The sequence below is a fragment of the Diplotaxodon limnothrissa genome, linkage group LG17, assembly GCF_057381915.1.
Source record: "Diplotaxodon limnothrissa isolate DT_005_m linkage group LG17, D_limnothrissa_male_GT1.1, whole genome shotgun sequence".
NCBI classification, from domain to species: domain Eukaryota; kingdom Metazoa; phylum Chordata; class Actinopteri; order Cichliformes; family Cichlidae; genus Diplotaxodon; species Diplotaxodon limnothrissa.
Genome location: NC_140612.1, coordinates 30,383,026 through 30,399,123, shown reverse-complemented (window position 1 = coordinate 30,399,123; position 16,098 = coordinate 30,383,026). Strand labels below are relative to the sequence as shown.

Here is a 16,098-nt window from a genome sequence, read left to right as displayed (position 1 = left end):
GAATGAAAAATGGCTTGTCGATGCCAGAGATCCAAGGAGAAAGGTCACGTTTTGAGTTGATAGGAAGGCAACAGTAACCCAAATAACCACTTGTTTCAACCAAAGTATGCAGACTAGCATCTCTGAATGCACATCGAAACAGGTACCACTCCTGTCAGCTAAGTATAGGAAACTGTAGGCTACAATTCTCATGGACTCACCACAATTGGAGAAGTGGAGGTTTGAAAAACACTGCCTGAGTCTTTCCTGTGATGTTTCTACTTTGACATTCGGATGATAGGGTCAAAATTTGATGTAAACTGCGTAAAAGCATGGATCCATCCTGTAATCCTGTAATGGTGTGGGGAATATCTTGTAGGCACACTTTAAGGCCCTTAGTACCAACTCAGCATTGTTTAAATGCACAGCCCAACTCAACATTGCTGCTGACCCTTTATGACCATAATGTACCCATCTTCTGATGGCTGATTCAAGAAAGATAACACATCATGCAACAAAGCTCAAATCATCTCACTGTAGCCTACAAATTTGCAGTAATTATGTGTTGTTATCATGTCAGTGTGGTCCAAAATCTCTGAGAACTGTTTGCAGCAGCTTGGCGAGTCCATGCTTCATCGAACAATTTACAGCTCATGTTCTGAATATTTATTGTTCTACTAACAGTCCTTGATATTTATTGTTTAAGGTTCTGTGTAATCTTGAGTTTTTCAGCCGTCTCATACCTTTGTGCATTTGCATTTTATTTGAGCTTGTGTGGCTTTAAATGTTTTCACCATGATCCTGGAGAAATGAAACTGTGTTTGATATAGTTTATCACCAGTTGTCACTAATATGTATTTTTTTACTTCTCTCACTGAAGGACCCTTTAAATGAAACTGCAGAGGATCCAACTTTATGGACCGTCAACACGCTGAATGGAGAACTGGAGCATGACACGATTGAGACCAATTTAAAGGAGACAGTAGACAGTACTGGAACTTCCTTTAAAGTTAATCTGACTGTAGTCAATTCTACTTCCAATTATACAATGACCAATGAGGTAAGGCTGTCACATTTCATATTTAGGCACTTTTAGATGGAAGAAAGACAGAGTGTAAACTTTCAGTGCCATTTTTCTTTTTTATATTTTCTATTATTCCCTTTATTTAAAGAAATAAAATGCAAATAAACTTCATAATAATTCCTAAAAAAGTCATAAAAGTAATTAATATATATCTAACATTCACATAATATTTCATAAAATGCTTTGTAAACTCTAATGATGTACATGTCATACTTTAAAAATCTAAACAATCCTACATTACAAAATATTGGTGTTATTTATATTCGGATTGCATTTAAAGTTAAAATTTGTCTGTTAGATGTTTTCAGGGTTACCTCAATCTGTAATGGAGACTGTTCTCCTCACTCAGGAGGACTCACTGAAGAAGAATTCAGGACAAAAGAAGAAGAACAGGGAACGTGGGAAAGTAAAGCTACCATAACTGTCATATTGAGGGTTGGGTTTTAGATAGAGGATGGAAAATGGGATACTTCTCCATCAGTTTACAATGAATGCATATTGCCAAAGGACCATACAGGTGTTTGATGTTTTAGCTTATCTCTTCTACTTAGCATACACATCAGCTTTTACTAAATGGATGCTTCTGTTTTGATGTTTATGCTAATTTTAAGTGATTTGGACTCTCAGTTGTGATATTACTGCACAGTAATGTAGATTTGGGAAAGTGCACTTGTAGCACCAGTGAAACAGGGAATCTAAATATGGAAAATTCTTTAACGTTTACATTTTATTGAGAATGATGTGAGTTTTATTCTTTAATTTTAAGGGCTGCTCTAAGTTATGGTAACAAAGTTAAAGGCATGAAAGAAGTTAATATGAGTCACGTCTAGGGTGCCACAAAAATACCTGAAAGCTGATATTTGTGTCTCTGTTATCAACTGATAATGTGTTCTTTAAATATGCATTGATTATAGTTTGAAGAATCCCTTAAAATATATTTGTCACTAGTGGTTAGTATACACTGCCCAGCCAAAATAAAGTTGCAAAGTCTAATATTTTGTTGGATCCACGTTTATCTTTGATGACAGCATTGCCAAGATATTGTTTCGATAAGCTTATGCAGCGTTATGTGTTGTCGTTCAGCGTTGCATTAATTTTTCTCTAAGATCTTGGATTCAGTCTTCCCCAGCACATCCCAGAAATTCTCAGTGGGGTTAAGTTCTTGACTCTGTGGTGGTCAGTTCATGTGTAAAATAATGTCTCATGTGCCCTGAGCCGCTCTTTAACAATCTGAGCCCGATGATTCCTGACACTGATATCTTAGAGCAGCGGTTCCCAATCGTTTTTGTACCATCGACCAGTTTAACACTGGACAATTTTTCAGTCACTGTATATTATACCAAGCGAATGTGGAGGGTGTGAATCTCGCGATGAACCTCTTAATTTAAGTATGATTCTTAATCTCTTTCTTTCTTTTGTTTGGCATTCTGAGATCCCTCTGGTGACTCATCTTTGGCTCTTTCTTCCTGTTCAAAGAAGTTCTCCAGTGACATTTGTTTTTGGGTCACTGGGTTTTCAGACTTTGTGATGCATGGAAAAAGATTTAAGTGCAAGAGTAAGGTTTGGGTGAAAGTGTCATTTTTTGGAAAAATAAAATACCCGAAACTCTATCTATCCATCCATCCATCCATCCATCCATTCATTCTCTGCCGCTTATAACTTTCAGGGTCACGAAGGGGGGGAGGAAGCCAGAGTACTGGAGAGAACAAATTTATTCTTTCTTTGGAGCCCAGTGCAAAATAGTCCTCGGCCTGGTGATCTGGACCTCAGTTTTGGAATATCCCTGGGATAAGTTCATTCTTTCGGCACATAATGGTGGTCAACCATGATCTGACCAAGTGAAGCAACCCAAGGTCAAAAGGAAATGTTCTTACTTTGACTATGATTTGATTTCACCAATCGATCTCCAATTCTCTCACTGATCGCATTACGTCCTCGAAGATGATGGCACACCACTATCCTTTTAATAATGTGTTAGTTAAGTTATTTTTAAAAGTTTCACCTGTCTCCTTAGTTGTTTTCTTTCTCGACGCAGGTCTTTTCCCCGACTGTGGGAAATCATCACGTCTTCTGCTTTGACAAGCTACTCACTGCATCAGTTAGGGTTAAATAAACTCTTGCCATTCATCATATGAGCCTTAGTTTAATCCATGTTTTGCGGGGGATGCAGTGTATATGTGTCTATATATATTTAAATCACATGCGTAGTGTATCATATTTTAAAATGCCAGATCTAGCAAATATGATTCAAATTAAAACTCATATTTGCAAATTACTATTTCATTAAATTTTATAAAAATTGTCACAAGGTTAAAAAAAACACAAATTTTGAGTTTTCTAGTAATTATCTCATGGTTCAGTCTTTAAAGGGATATACACATAAATCGGATGGGCTGAAATATGTAAAACATCAGGTATGGTCCTATAAATACCATAAACAGCTCTAAACTGTTTGGTAAAACTAGATTTCATGTTTTTTAATCATCCTAATTTAACGGGATTTTTATTCATTTTTGATAAACATTAATTACTCATTTCCCTAAACTTATCAGCTGCAGTTTAGAACTTGATCATCAACAACTTCTGAAATATGGGAAACCTTCATCTTTTCTCTCTCTGATTGTGAACTTCTCAACCAGGGCAAAGGAAATAAAGGACGACATAGGAGGCAGAGACAACGCTTGGTAAATGTCCTTGAACAACAGATCAGAATAAACCCAGAAACGTTACTTCACTTCAGCCCCAACTAAATTAAAATGTCTAACCTTGCAAAATACAAACATAACTTTATAAAAAAAAGATTTAATGAAACATAATCCTAAATTAAAAGATTGTGAATATAAACACACTGAATGAACCACGTTTTGCACCCACAATATGCCTCATTTAACTAAAAGCATGCATTGATCCTGATGTCCATCTGCTTCTCACTGTAATATTAACAGATTACATTTGCTTGCTCGTTGATGTGTTCCAGTTATTCCAGTTATTCACACGTGATAAATAATGCTGTGCCACAATTCCTTCCTGTTATAATTGCTATTTCCTTTTTATCCTAAGACAAGTGAAGAGGCCAGGCAAGACGAAGAAGACGAGTTTTATAACGGCGAGGATTACAGTTATGAATACGAGGTAGGCAGCTGCAATAATAAATCAGTAATTGATGCACCGTTGGAAGCTTAATTTTAATGTGATGCTGATGATGTGGGGTTGTTCCTCATTTAGAGAATTGTGAGCGCCTTCTTGTTAACAGCCCTGCCAAACTCATCATCCAGTCACCTGCATTTTTTTTTTGTTTTTTCTTTTTTTCTTCGTAGCAGTATCTCTGGAGACTGAATTATATCTGCGCCCACACAAATGCTGCAGAGATCTGATTAATGACACACCCACTACCTAATCTTAATTATTACGAATAAATTAGTTTGTCATTACAGCCCACTTCATCCGCTCTCCACATCATCTACCGTGGGCTTGAGTGTTTAAAAGTTATGACGAGATTTTTTTTTTTCTTTTTTCAAAATAGGAAGAACTCACCACAATTGACCCCTTAATCCCTCGGGACTTCGGGGAAAACAGACAGGTAAATATTCTCTCATCTGTTTCAGCTGGACTGGGTACAAATGTTATGATTCATTTTTAATGTGACATGTGTTCAATTTCTTTAACATGCGCAGCTTGAAGTCCAAACAGATGAATTTCCCCATCCAGTGGATGATAAGGTGATCATTTGTAGCCCAATAGCTAACTAAAAGTAATAAACATTTCTGTTTTACCTGAACAATAATACATTTGTGTTGCTTTTGATTTGTAAGGAACAATTGCCCACACCCAGTCCTGCCCAGGTCGAGACCTTAAGTCAACCTATAACAGTCTTCTCAGACAGAGAAACGGATGCACAGGTGAAACAAATGTTGTGCTATCTTTGGTATTTATCTTTTGATCATTTTTATTCATTCAAGCACAAAACAAGTCAGGGACCTCTGCCAGGTTCCACTAAGAGTGAAATTACAGAGGGAAGTGTTTTAATTGTATGGACACGCAGTTCTTTATTATAAAGCAGAAAGAGAAGAAATCACCCACTGAGTGCCAACATAAAGTCAGTGCACAGCTACCTGCTGTGCTTCACCTTGCACATTCTTCACCATTTCTCCAGCTTTGCACCTACTATATGGGAGAAAGAAGGATCAGCAGACTAGGTGTTTTTCTCCACCTAGTTGGTGTCGCTACCCTCAACCATCCTGCCCCACCTCTCCCTCCTACAACTGATCCAACATACCAAACCCTCCCACCACACTGTCATTATCCACATATGTCGTATGATAATGAAAAAAGCCTAAAGTCCAGATAACTGGTGCTCACATGACATAAGAATGCCCTGGACAAACAATAAACCCAGGTAGTTCAGTCAGTATAGGCAAAAGAGCCTGAGCCGCATGTTGCATGGACATTTTAGGGATGACTGAGGCTCTTCTGGTAAAAGGGTTTGTGTTCAGCTCCTCTGCAGTTTGCATATTAAAGTGTTGTTATATTCTGAGTGTACTCTGGATGTGTGATAGTGTGAAAAAAGTCCCAATTTTTAGCATTGAGTTTAACAGTAGCTATCCAATCTTCTTTCAATAAACAGAAACTGACATCACAGAGCAACTTTCAATACTTTTACTTATAATAAAACAAAACATTGAAACCTGCTAGCTTCATATTTTAATGGCAGATACTGTAGGTGCAAGCTTTCAGAGTAATGACAAAAAAACTCACTTTTTTAAAAAACGTTGTAAAATTTACCAATATGCTGGGGGGTTTGCATTCAGACTTGTGTACTTATTTGTCCCCTCCTAGGTTATCTTGCCAACCACAGAGTCACCCTCTCGACCCTCTGATGATATAGAGAAGGTATTCCTGGGCAGCTCGGTGCTCATGAGAAATATAGGGCATTGTTTACTTTTTCTTTCTTTGTATTTTGCTTGACTTTCCAAGTGACATTTTAACTTTAAAATTCTGATGTGTCTTTTCAGTCTACACCTCCTTCGGCAACAGAAGAACCAGATCAGGTGGAGTTTTCATTTTAAGTTCTACAGGCTTCCGTCTTAAAGATCTTTGCATGCCTTGGACTGAAAAACTTTATTTGCACTTATGCACAAGGGTCCTGAAATTGATCTGCAAGTGCTTGAATAAAACAGCGAATGGGCTTAACTGCAGTTGTCAATAAATAAACCATAAGCAGCACTTTCATCATTTTCAAGACCCCTTTCTTTCTTCTGCTTTTGATGAAAATTTCACCAGTGCAAAATAATGCAAGTGTTTGTTTAAGGCTGATGTGAATACATGACCAAACATGACCAAAGCATGAGCGGCATACTTTTAGCATGATTTCTCTAAAGCTTGTCTGAATGCAAATGAGCAGAAAATATAGTCCAGCTGTTCATGAATGATTTACTGAGAAAAAAAATCCAGAGAGTTACTTTTAATACTTTCTCTCTCTCGTTTTTTTAAACAGGAAATCTCTTAATTCCCGAGAGACTGAGACTATAGAGTCTTAATCATTCATAAGAAAGCACTACACGGAGAGTGCGAATAAACTGTGAACCGTTTTCTCTGGTGATGAACCCTGAACAACGTCGTTTCATGAAGGGGGACTTCTTTCCGCACAGAGACAATGTCACTCACCAAAAAATACCGTATACATTACCAGAGTGTTTTTCTCTTGTTGTGGCTCATAGAAAATTAGGCACCTGAAAACTGTCCTCGTATGTAGGTTGTGTTTTTTTAAGCTTGGTCAGTGTAAAAACCAGTGTAGCTTTACTTACCCTGCCAAAAACTCCTAATTTATTTATGACAAGTATTTTTCAGTAAATAAAATAGAAGTAAGCTTTCTTCAACATGACAACAATTTGCATACATACTTCAGGAAATACAGACATTTTATTTATTAAAACATGGAAATACTAAGGGTTTCTTACTTTACCATACCCTGTGAATACCATAGATAATATTTAGAATCTAGTTTTACTATAAACACATATGTAGCCAGATCAAACACTTGTTACGCTGGTGAAATTTATCTTTATAATTATATTGTCTGTGTTTAACCTCTCTGTGCATGTGTGCTTAAGTAAAAGTGACTTTCTAAACAACTCTGTGTCTTCCTCCTTTTTTCTCATCGTACAGTACTCCACAAAAGTCTTGAGCCACCCCTGATTTCTTTATATTTTGCTTCCAAGGAGCCAGACTTTCTTCTCATATTTAAAAGTCCTCTTGAGCAATAGTTCTCATCGCTTTCTGAAGTTTCTTGTGAAGGTTTTCTTTGGACATTGACTGCTTTTTCACTCATTTTTAGTGTAGTCTTGTACCTTAATATGCATTTTTGTTTGTTAAGCTACTTCACGCTGAACTGTTAATTATCCAAGCATAAAATAGCACCGAACTCAAGAGGTGAGCCAGCGTTGTATCTTGAATTTGACAAAATTTGAATATACATAAAATGATAATTCCCGAAGATGTTTTAGTTAAAAACCTGCATATCTTTGCAGTGCAGGGTGTTCTGAAAGAATCTGAGAAACCAGACAAGAAACACACGCACGCACGCACACACACACACACACACACACACACACACACACACACACAAAAACTATGCAGTAGATGTCTGTATCTGAAAGTCGTGTCCTTAAGAATCAGGAAAAATCCAGCAAAGACACCTGGTCGTTCAGTTGATCCATCTGTTGAACTTAGAACTTTTTATTGTCATTGTACAGTTGCTTGCACAATGAAATTATGTAACAAGACCACAAGGTGTCAAAGTAAAAGACAATATGCAGATATATAAGACAAACTACAGGAACACTATCCATCCATCTGCTTATCCTTTTTTCAGGGTCGCGGGAGCCTATCCCAGCTGTCTTAGGGCACCCTGGACAGGTCGCCACACTGTCACAGAGCTAACGTATAGAAACAGACAACCATTTGCCCTCACATTCACACCAATGGGAATTTAGAGTTTTCAATTAACCTAATCCCACGTCTTTGGACTGTGGGAGGAAGCCAGAGGATCGGGGGAGAACTTGCAAACTCTACACAGAAAGACTGCAGACCGATGGAGAAATTGAATTCAGGACCTTCTTGCTGTGAGGCCACGGTGCTAACCACTGTGCTGCCCTACTATGTACACTAGAGTGCAATAAATAATAAGTAAGGGTGGAAGGGCTATGGAAATTGCAGATCTGCCAAAATATTGCACAAGGGGAAAAAAAAGACACATTAACATAATAAATACAGAAAAGCAGCAACAGAATGCTAGTATGATTAAAGAATTGGTTCCGTGGAAGTAAATAAGTAGTTCAGAATAACAAAGAAAGCAGTGAGTATATCTGAAGGGGGCACCCAGATTTGAACTGGGGACCTCTTGATCTGCAGTCAAATGCTCTACCACTGAGCTATACCCCCACCGATACCTGAAGCCTCATCAGAAAGAAGCCATTCTTAAGGGAGGATGGCAAAGAACTGGACTGAAAACCAGTGACAACAGGTCTGATTAAGAGATGAAACAAACTTTAGAATTTTTGGTAAGTAATCATCATTATCTGTGGAGGAGGTCAGGAAAGCAGTACAACAGTGAATATCTACAGCCATCTGTAAAACATGGTGGAGGCTCTGTCATGGTTTAGGGTTGCATTTCAGCCACTGGTGACCTTGTCCGATTTTGATCCACTATGCAATAACATCAGAAGGAAAGTTTCTGATTGGCAAACAGTCATGATTGTCCTTCCCAGAGCCCAGACCTGTTGAAGACAGTAAATATTCAAAGAAGAGCTTTGAATGCTCTTCCAGAAGCCTGGACAATTTCTGGCTGTGTTAAAAAATAAAGATGATAATAGCAAATGGACTTTCACCCTTTTAAGAATTGTACAAACTGAAAACACAATGTCAGATGCTGTGTTTTTGTGTATGCCTGCACATGTTTGTTTCCCATTTTCCTCAAACAATATAAAGAAATTAGAGGTGGCTCAGCACTTACAAAGTATATAAACATCAATCATCATAAATGATTTGCTAAATTTGCTTATGAAGGCTCTGTGGGAGATGGAAGTGCCTCAACCTGAAATCAGGGTGAAAAGAGGAACATTTTGGCCTGACTCCATGGTAGGCATCACCTGTTTTTGTAGAAGACTAATGAATGATTTTTTTTTTTTTTTTAAATCATGAAGTAAAATCTGTATGTTTCAGGCGTTCATGCCAGGTGCCCCAGGAGGACGAAATCGGTTTAAGAAGGCACAGCAAGTACTAATTTTCATCTGATAGTTCCATGTTTTAAAAAATTTAAATCAATTTGCATCTAAAAAAAGTGTTGCTTTGTACTCATTTAAATTACAGCACATCTCCTCTGGAGCTCAGGGTTACAAAATCTGGAGCGTAAGTCTGTTTTCAACAGTAGAGGTCAAGTGTTTATCCAAATCCAGATGGATAGATGACTTACAAATACGCTGATTTGTGTTTTTAGAAGGATGAAAAAGAAAATCCAGGCCTTCAGACACACAGCCGGAGTGAGAGACAAGAAGCACGAGAGAGATGGAGATACATCGATACAGAGACAGAGGTTCCCACAGAAACAATAGGTGGAGGAGAGGAAGAGACAAAAGCGGAAGTGGAAGATTGGGGAATGGAAAAAGAGAAAGAGTTAATGCCTGATTTAAAACCAGTCCCTGATCCAGTCTATGAGGAGGAGGAGAGAAGTGGAGACAATGACTGGGAGACAGAGGAAGGTGTAGATCAAGAGAAGGAAGAAGAGAAGGAGGACTTGGAGATGGAGAGAGAGAGGGATAGGCTGGAGATGGAGAGAGAAAGACAGGAACTGGAGAAAGAGAGGGAGGCCGAGCAGGAGAGGGAAAAAATGGAAAGCGAAAGAGAACTGGAGCGGCAGAGGGAGGAATGGGAGAGGATGAGGGAGGAGATAGAGAGGAGGAGAGAGGGAAATTACGATGAAGAAGCTGGACTGCCGTACCCATATCCCCCGGGGTATTATTTACTGAAGGTAAGGGCAAAAGAGTAAAATGTAAACATGTTACACTTTTCTTGAAATGTTCGATGACTGTTTTACAAATGAGCTGTTTATAGACATGATGATGATCACTGACTGTCTTTTTTGTGCAACAGGGACAGCCAGGTGAAAATGGAAAACCAGGACAAAAGGTGAAAAGATTTTGAATGTTATGATAAAACTTTATTGAAAAGATTAAAAAGGGGATAAAGCCATCAAAATTTGCAACAGGTGGCTCAAGCCTTGCAAGAAAAAAAATAGTATTATTTAGCTGTTAAGAGTCATTGATCCATCACGTTTGCCGCAGTTGCTAGCTAGTTTATGCCTCTAAAATTTGTTAGCTGTGTGTGACTGATATTCTTCCATCCTAGTGATAAATATTGCCCAACATCAACCTTGAACCAACCCTTTGAAATAAAAGATATCTATGCTGAAATGACCGAGTCGCTGATACTTTCCCACTGATTTCAAGCATTATTTTTATTATCATCTTAAGATCACAAAGCAAGAATGACACATGTCCCCACATGAAATGTTCCACCAGTTCATAAAAATATCATGGATGCTCCCCCTCCTCCCAAAACTGCATCTGTAAATGACATCAGAGCTCAGGGAGAGCTTCCCTCCCGTCTCGCCTGTCACTGAATCTGGTTGAGTCCAGGGCTTTGATGTCCCTCCTGCTCTATTTCTGTATGACTTTGAGACAGTAGATTAAAGCAGACATTAATAATTCCCCTTGTTAAACATGCTGACAAATCCTGTTTTTTTTTATTATTTCAAATTCCTCCGAGTTAGTTTATTTTGGCACATGAAAAGGATGTGTCACGGTGCACTCCGTTATTGTAACTCATTTCTATGCACTCTTCAGGGCGAAATTGGTGAAAAGGGACAGAAGGTAAATATATAAAGATTTAACTTTGCTTTTTAAATTTTAATGATGGTGACTGCGCAGATGTGTTCATCTGTTTTGTTATTTTTAGGGGGAGCCGGGCATCGGTCACAGAGGGCCAGAGGGTCAGGCTGGTCCTCCTGGACAGAAGGTAAAATTTCTATTTCTCTGCTCATCCCTTATGGGGACTTTAAAGACTGATTTTAATGTTATTAGACTGACTGTCAGAACTGTTTCAAGTGTGCTAACGTAATAAATAACATAAGTGTTTAATCAACTAGCCTTTTAACCTTTTAATATCATAAACTGCATTAGCTGATAGCTGTCATCCAGATATGGGGGGTTACTGATGGTTACTGGTCTGTACACCAGTTGAACTAAAAAAATCTTAATACATTTATTTGACCACCTGTCATAAAAACATAAAAATACTAATCTTTTAGAAATTTATTTAAAAAATGTTATTACATTATTAGATTATTATATCGTTATTTATTTTTTTAAACATAACTTAAAAAACTAATATTTTATATGGCCTCCATTAGTCTTGATAACAGCTTGCATTCTTGATGCCATTGTTTTTATGTACTTGTCCCTTTTTTCGTTGAGTTCCAAATAGTTTCCAGGTGTTAATACGGACTTTGAATGTCTTTGTCTTTGAATCCGCTAGATTATGTCTCGTCTTATGTGTCTAAGAGACCACATCTAGCATCATGAAGTACTTTAATGTGGACTCATTCCCTTTCAGTGAGCATTTTACCAGTTTAAACTGAAGTAAAGAATTTCAAAATGAATTGTTTTAATGAATGAAATGAAATGTTTTAATATCCAAATTTGAGCCGGCATGCTGGACATTCAAGCACTAAATGATTTTTCTGTTTAGAAATGGTAAATGGCCTGCATTTGTATAGCGCTTTACTCAGTCCTTAAGGACCCCAAAGCGCTTCACACTACATTCAGTCATTCACCCATTCACACACACATTCACACACTGGTGATGGCAAGCTACACTGTAACTACAGCTGCCCTGGGGCGCACTGACAGAGGCGAGGCTGCCAGACACTGGCGCCACCGGGCCCTCTGACCACCACCAGTAGGCAAACATGGGGTCAGTATCTTGCCCAAGGATATTTGGCATGCAGCCAGGAGGCAGCCTGGGATCGAACCACCGACCTTCTGATTAGTGCAACTAATGAACTGCAATTTGTCATCTTAATCAGAAAAATAATGATGTTCTTTACTATTTTTCATGTTTTTTTGTAAAACAGTACATTTGAAAATTGGACAACAACAATAATTATATTTTAGCATTCAAAATATCATTTTGATTAAAGAGTTTGTGAATAATGGTGGATTAAGCATTACAAAAACATAACAAGTGGATTTAGTAATTGCCAATAGTTTTAATTTAGGTTAGCATAGACCTTATAATGGTGGGCTGTGAAATACATTTAAGAGCTCTCTCTCCATATATATATATATATATATATATATATATATATATATATATATATATATATATATATATATATATATATGTACACATACATATACACACACACACATGTCCTAGTAAATTAATTAGCCCCCACAGACTTCCATAGCATTCACTTTGAATGACTTCAATTCACATCACACTTTTAATTTGGAGCATTTAATTGACTCAGTGACTCATTCAAAATTATGTTTGAGCTTTTAATTTGATAAAGGCAAGAAGGACCTTACTTCAAAGCAATTATTCAAAAGTAATAGAAAAGCTGAATAACAACATTACAAGAGACAAGTGACCTCTGATGATGTGCTCATCTTCAAACACTGAATTTTTTCTCTTTTTTTCCTGTATCCTTATTTTCTGCCATGGTGTTGCCTCAGGGTGAGCCCGGCGAGCCAGGTCCTCCAGGTGCTCAGGGCATTCAGGGAATCCCTGGCAATCCAAGCATCCAGGGCCCCACAGGTCTTAGGGGTCTTCCAGGGGACCCAGGAGAGGCAGGTAGAGAGGTATGTCACCATACATTATCTTACAATGACCCTTAAACTCTTTTGAATGCCAATACAATATAATAAATGAAATGATCTAACAAATGAAATAATCTTCGAGAGAAGATTCATTCTCACAAAGATTCGAGAGAATCTTCGTGAGAATGAATTAATAAGAAGAGGTATAGACAGAGAAGGTTATAAGTATTACCTCACTGCTTAAATAATAATGATGAGGTATGATGTTTGTGTTGATATTAGGGCAGCCGAGGTAAAAGAGGGAAGAATGGCTCCCCAGGATCTCCTGGACCTCGAGGACCGCCAGGACCTCATGTATAGAAAACTTAACATATCATTTCTGTCTTTTAGGTTGTTTATTTCTATGCCAACCTTCTACGCTAAAAATCACTGCTTGTTACAATTTTGTTTTTCATTTTATACTTTTGTTTCTCTCTGTTTTATTGCTGGCTGAAAATGAGTCCAATTTCTTTTCGTACCACCTGATAGGGTATTCCTGGCATACCTGGAGAAAAAGGAGAAAAGGTAAGTACTAATATTATGCACAGTTGTGTAAGCCAAACTTAAAGGATGGTGTTATTGTTATTTTAACATAAATCTATTTGCCTCATACTACAATTAAGCAGTTTTTGCCACTTCAGAAATGATCATTTTCCCTTCTTCATTTTACCAGGGTGACAGTATACCAGGTGAACCTGGTGAGAGAGGCGTAGTTGGCCTCCCAGGTAAAAGGGTAAGTTCCTTTTTACATATTTGACATTTGGTGACTATGTTGTTGGTGATGTTTAGACCAGACAGGAACTGTAGTTTTTAATCTTTTTATAATAACAAAAAATCAGCGTTGCCATGTTTGCTTATGCAGGAAAATGTTTCTTTTCAGGGTGACAAGGGCTCTCCAGGTGTTAAAGGAGCTCCTGGGCCCATAGTAAGCAACTTTTCAAAACCACACAATTGAGCATGAAGTTTTATATAAAACCCTTAGTGACATAGAAAAATACACTATCTTTCACCCTTCTTATAAAAACAGGGTCTTAAAGGACTGAGTGGGAGCAAAGGTGAAAAGGTGAGCTGTTGCCATGACTGATGAATCAGTGACGTTTCTTGTTTTCATCTTTTTTAAATCAATTTTCTGAATTTTTTTTTATTAGACGTCTTAGATTACAGCTAATGAGACTTTAATATAGAAAATTACATATATTTTATATTTAAAGGACTATACCACCAAGTGCAAACTGAAAACTCTGTGTTGCACTTCATGCAAACGGCACTCAGGCTATGCTGCGTCCAGCTTACCAGGCTCTGAAATACAGTGAACTGAAATTGCTGTCGTGTTGCTTGAAGCGCCTCAAAACTATGTGACACAGTAGAGTCAAAAAATATTATTTAAGTTGATGTGCATCTTTGTTTCTTATCGGCACTAACACTGTTAACAATGTATAATTACAGCAAGAGACACACAGTGTGCATATTAGGACAATGTTTCCATTCATGCATCCATCACTGTTGACTGCAGGGAGGATAGATGGACTCAGTTTATCTGCGACATAAGCATGTTGTAATAGAACAAGATAGCGAGCATATATATTTGCATAAGTACTAGCTGCTTTTATCTGTGCAACCAAAGCAGTGAAATGAGTGACTGGATGTTTTTCTATTTACCCTGAGGATTTCTGTTAAACGAGTGCATGAAGCATGAAGCTGCTATAATTCTCAGGTGCCCGAACATCAATAAACAGCTGCTTGCGATTTATTTTTACTTGCACATGACTCACTGACATTAAGATGTGAATATTCTGCTCTATTACAGGCACATTTATGTTGCAATTGTAATTTCCCGTTTGTTTTTAAGTATCAGTGGGTACAGGCTGTGTTAAAAGTGGTGTCACTTGTTGGTCAGCCTGCATTCATATTTGTTTGTCTTCTCAGACAGTGTCGTAACTAAAGTTTTGCTGGATGATTTTATTATCTATGATGGTCATGTCAAAAACCAATAAAATCTCATCATGTTGTGCAGAACTAGCGTTCAACATATTTTATACTAGAACTACTACAATGTGCGTGCATTTTTCTTGTATTGAAATTGAAATCATCTTTTTTGAAAGTGGATTTAAAAATCAAGTTTTGTTTTCTTTTAGGGAGATCGTGGATCACCTGGAGTCAAAGGAGAAAGGGTATAATGAGTTTGTCTTGCTCTGTGGTTAAACACATTGAAAAAATGTGTGTCAAACAAGACATATGTAAGATTTACAGCTTTATACAAAGGTTAAAGTTCCAGTAATACTCATAATATAGATTTTTTCTTGTGCCTTTAAATCATAAATCATTTGTTTGCGGAATGCAAACAAATAATCAAAGAATAAAGTTGTTCTTTAAATTACAGCTGTTGTTGGAACTTAATCCTTATTCCTTGTGAGAGTAACCTCTTCTGACTTTACAGCTTTGTATTTACTGTATCTGTGGATATACTGTCATATTAAAATTAAAGTACACCCTCTTTCAGTTCAAAGGTTTTATGTATACATAGATAGGCTTTATGTGTGTGGCTCCATACTGTAGTCGTTTACACATTTGTTAAACAATGCAAAAGATCCTCAGTACAGGACCAGGAGGAAACACAAATCCCATGGGGGCTGCATCGGGATGCCCATTGGGTGTAAAAATGTGCCAAATCATAATACACAGAGCCATCTCCTGCAGCATTCCCTGTGAATAAAAGAGCAGACAAAGAAACTTAGAAACTTAAAAATAATTAGTTCCTCAGCAGCTCTTAATATTATGTAAATACAATTTCAGATGAACAGCAACACTTGAAATGTTACACTGTACCATTATTTATTTAACATATATTAACACATACTAAGCCAGACTGCAAAAGTAGTATGGGAAAAACCAACTATATTTGTTGAAGAACAGCTCTATTAATGTGCTGGCACAGCATTTGAGTCATGGTGAGGTCTGGACTTTTACTGAGCCATTGCAACACCTTGATTCTTTTCTTTTTCAGCACTTCTGTTGTAGATTTGCTGCTGTGCTTGGGATCATTGGCCTGGTGTATGACCCAGTTTTGGCCAACTGGGTAGCTGTTGGACAGATGGCCTCACAGTTGAATCTAGCCTATTT

At 37.6% G+C, this 16,098-nt stretch overlaps 1 protein-coding gene and 1 non-coding gene across 2 annotated transcripts in view; one reads left to right on the top strand and one right to left on the bottom strand.

Annotated features, from left to right (window-relative positions):
* The window catches only part of col7a1l (collagen type VII alpha 1-like), a 65,318-nt gene that overhangs the window by 34,408 nt on the left and 14,812 nt on the right, over positions 1-16,098 (top strand). Inside the window, exons 70-92 of the mRNA XM_085375888.1 lie at positions 860-1,039; positions 1,362-1,469; positions 3,703-3,747; positions 4,124-4,195; positions 4,587-4,643; positions 4,738-4,782; positions 4,876-4,962; positions 5,900-5,953; positions 6,076-6,111; positions 9,128-9,199; positions 9,284-9,337; positions 9,431-9,469; positions 9,558-10,088; positions 10,211-10,246; positions 10,963-10,989; positions 11,075-11,134; positions 12,856-12,981; positions 13,222-13,293; positions 13,468-13,503; positions 13,652-13,711; positions 13,859-13,903; positions 14,006-14,041; positions 15,114-15,149. Coding sequence (XP_085232014.1) covers positions 860-1,039; positions 1,362-1,469; positions 3,703-3,747; positions 4,124-4,195; positions 4,587-4,643; positions 4,738-4,782; positions 4,876-4,962; positions 5,900-5,953; positions 6,076-6,111; positions 9,128-9,199; positions 9,284-9,337; positions 9,431-9,469; positions 9,558-10,088; positions 10,211-10,246; positions 10,963-10,989; positions 11,075-11,134; positions 12,856-12,981; positions 13,222-13,293; positions 13,468-13,503; positions 13,652-13,711; positions 13,859-13,903; positions 14,006-14,041; positions 15,114-15,149 — 1,914 coding nt within the window. The remainder of the gene's footprint in view (positions 1-859; positions 1,040-1,361; positions 1,470-3,702; positions 3,748-4,123; positions 4,196-4,586; positions 4,644-4,737; positions 4,783-4,875; positions 4,963-5,899; positions 5,954-6,075; positions 6,112-9,127; positions 9,200-9,283; positions 9,338-9,430; positions 9,470-9,557; positions 10,089-10,210; positions 10,247-10,962; positions 10,990-11,074; positions 11,135-12,855; positions 12,982-13,221; positions 13,294-13,467; positions 13,504-13,651; positions 13,712-13,858; positions 13,904-14,005; positions 14,042-15,113; positions 15,150-16,098) is intronic.
* trnac-gca (transfer RNA cysteine (anticodon GCA)) lies at positions 8,432-8,503 on the bottom strand. The gene has a single exon. It is a non-coding gene; the product is annotated as a tRNA-Cys (tRNA).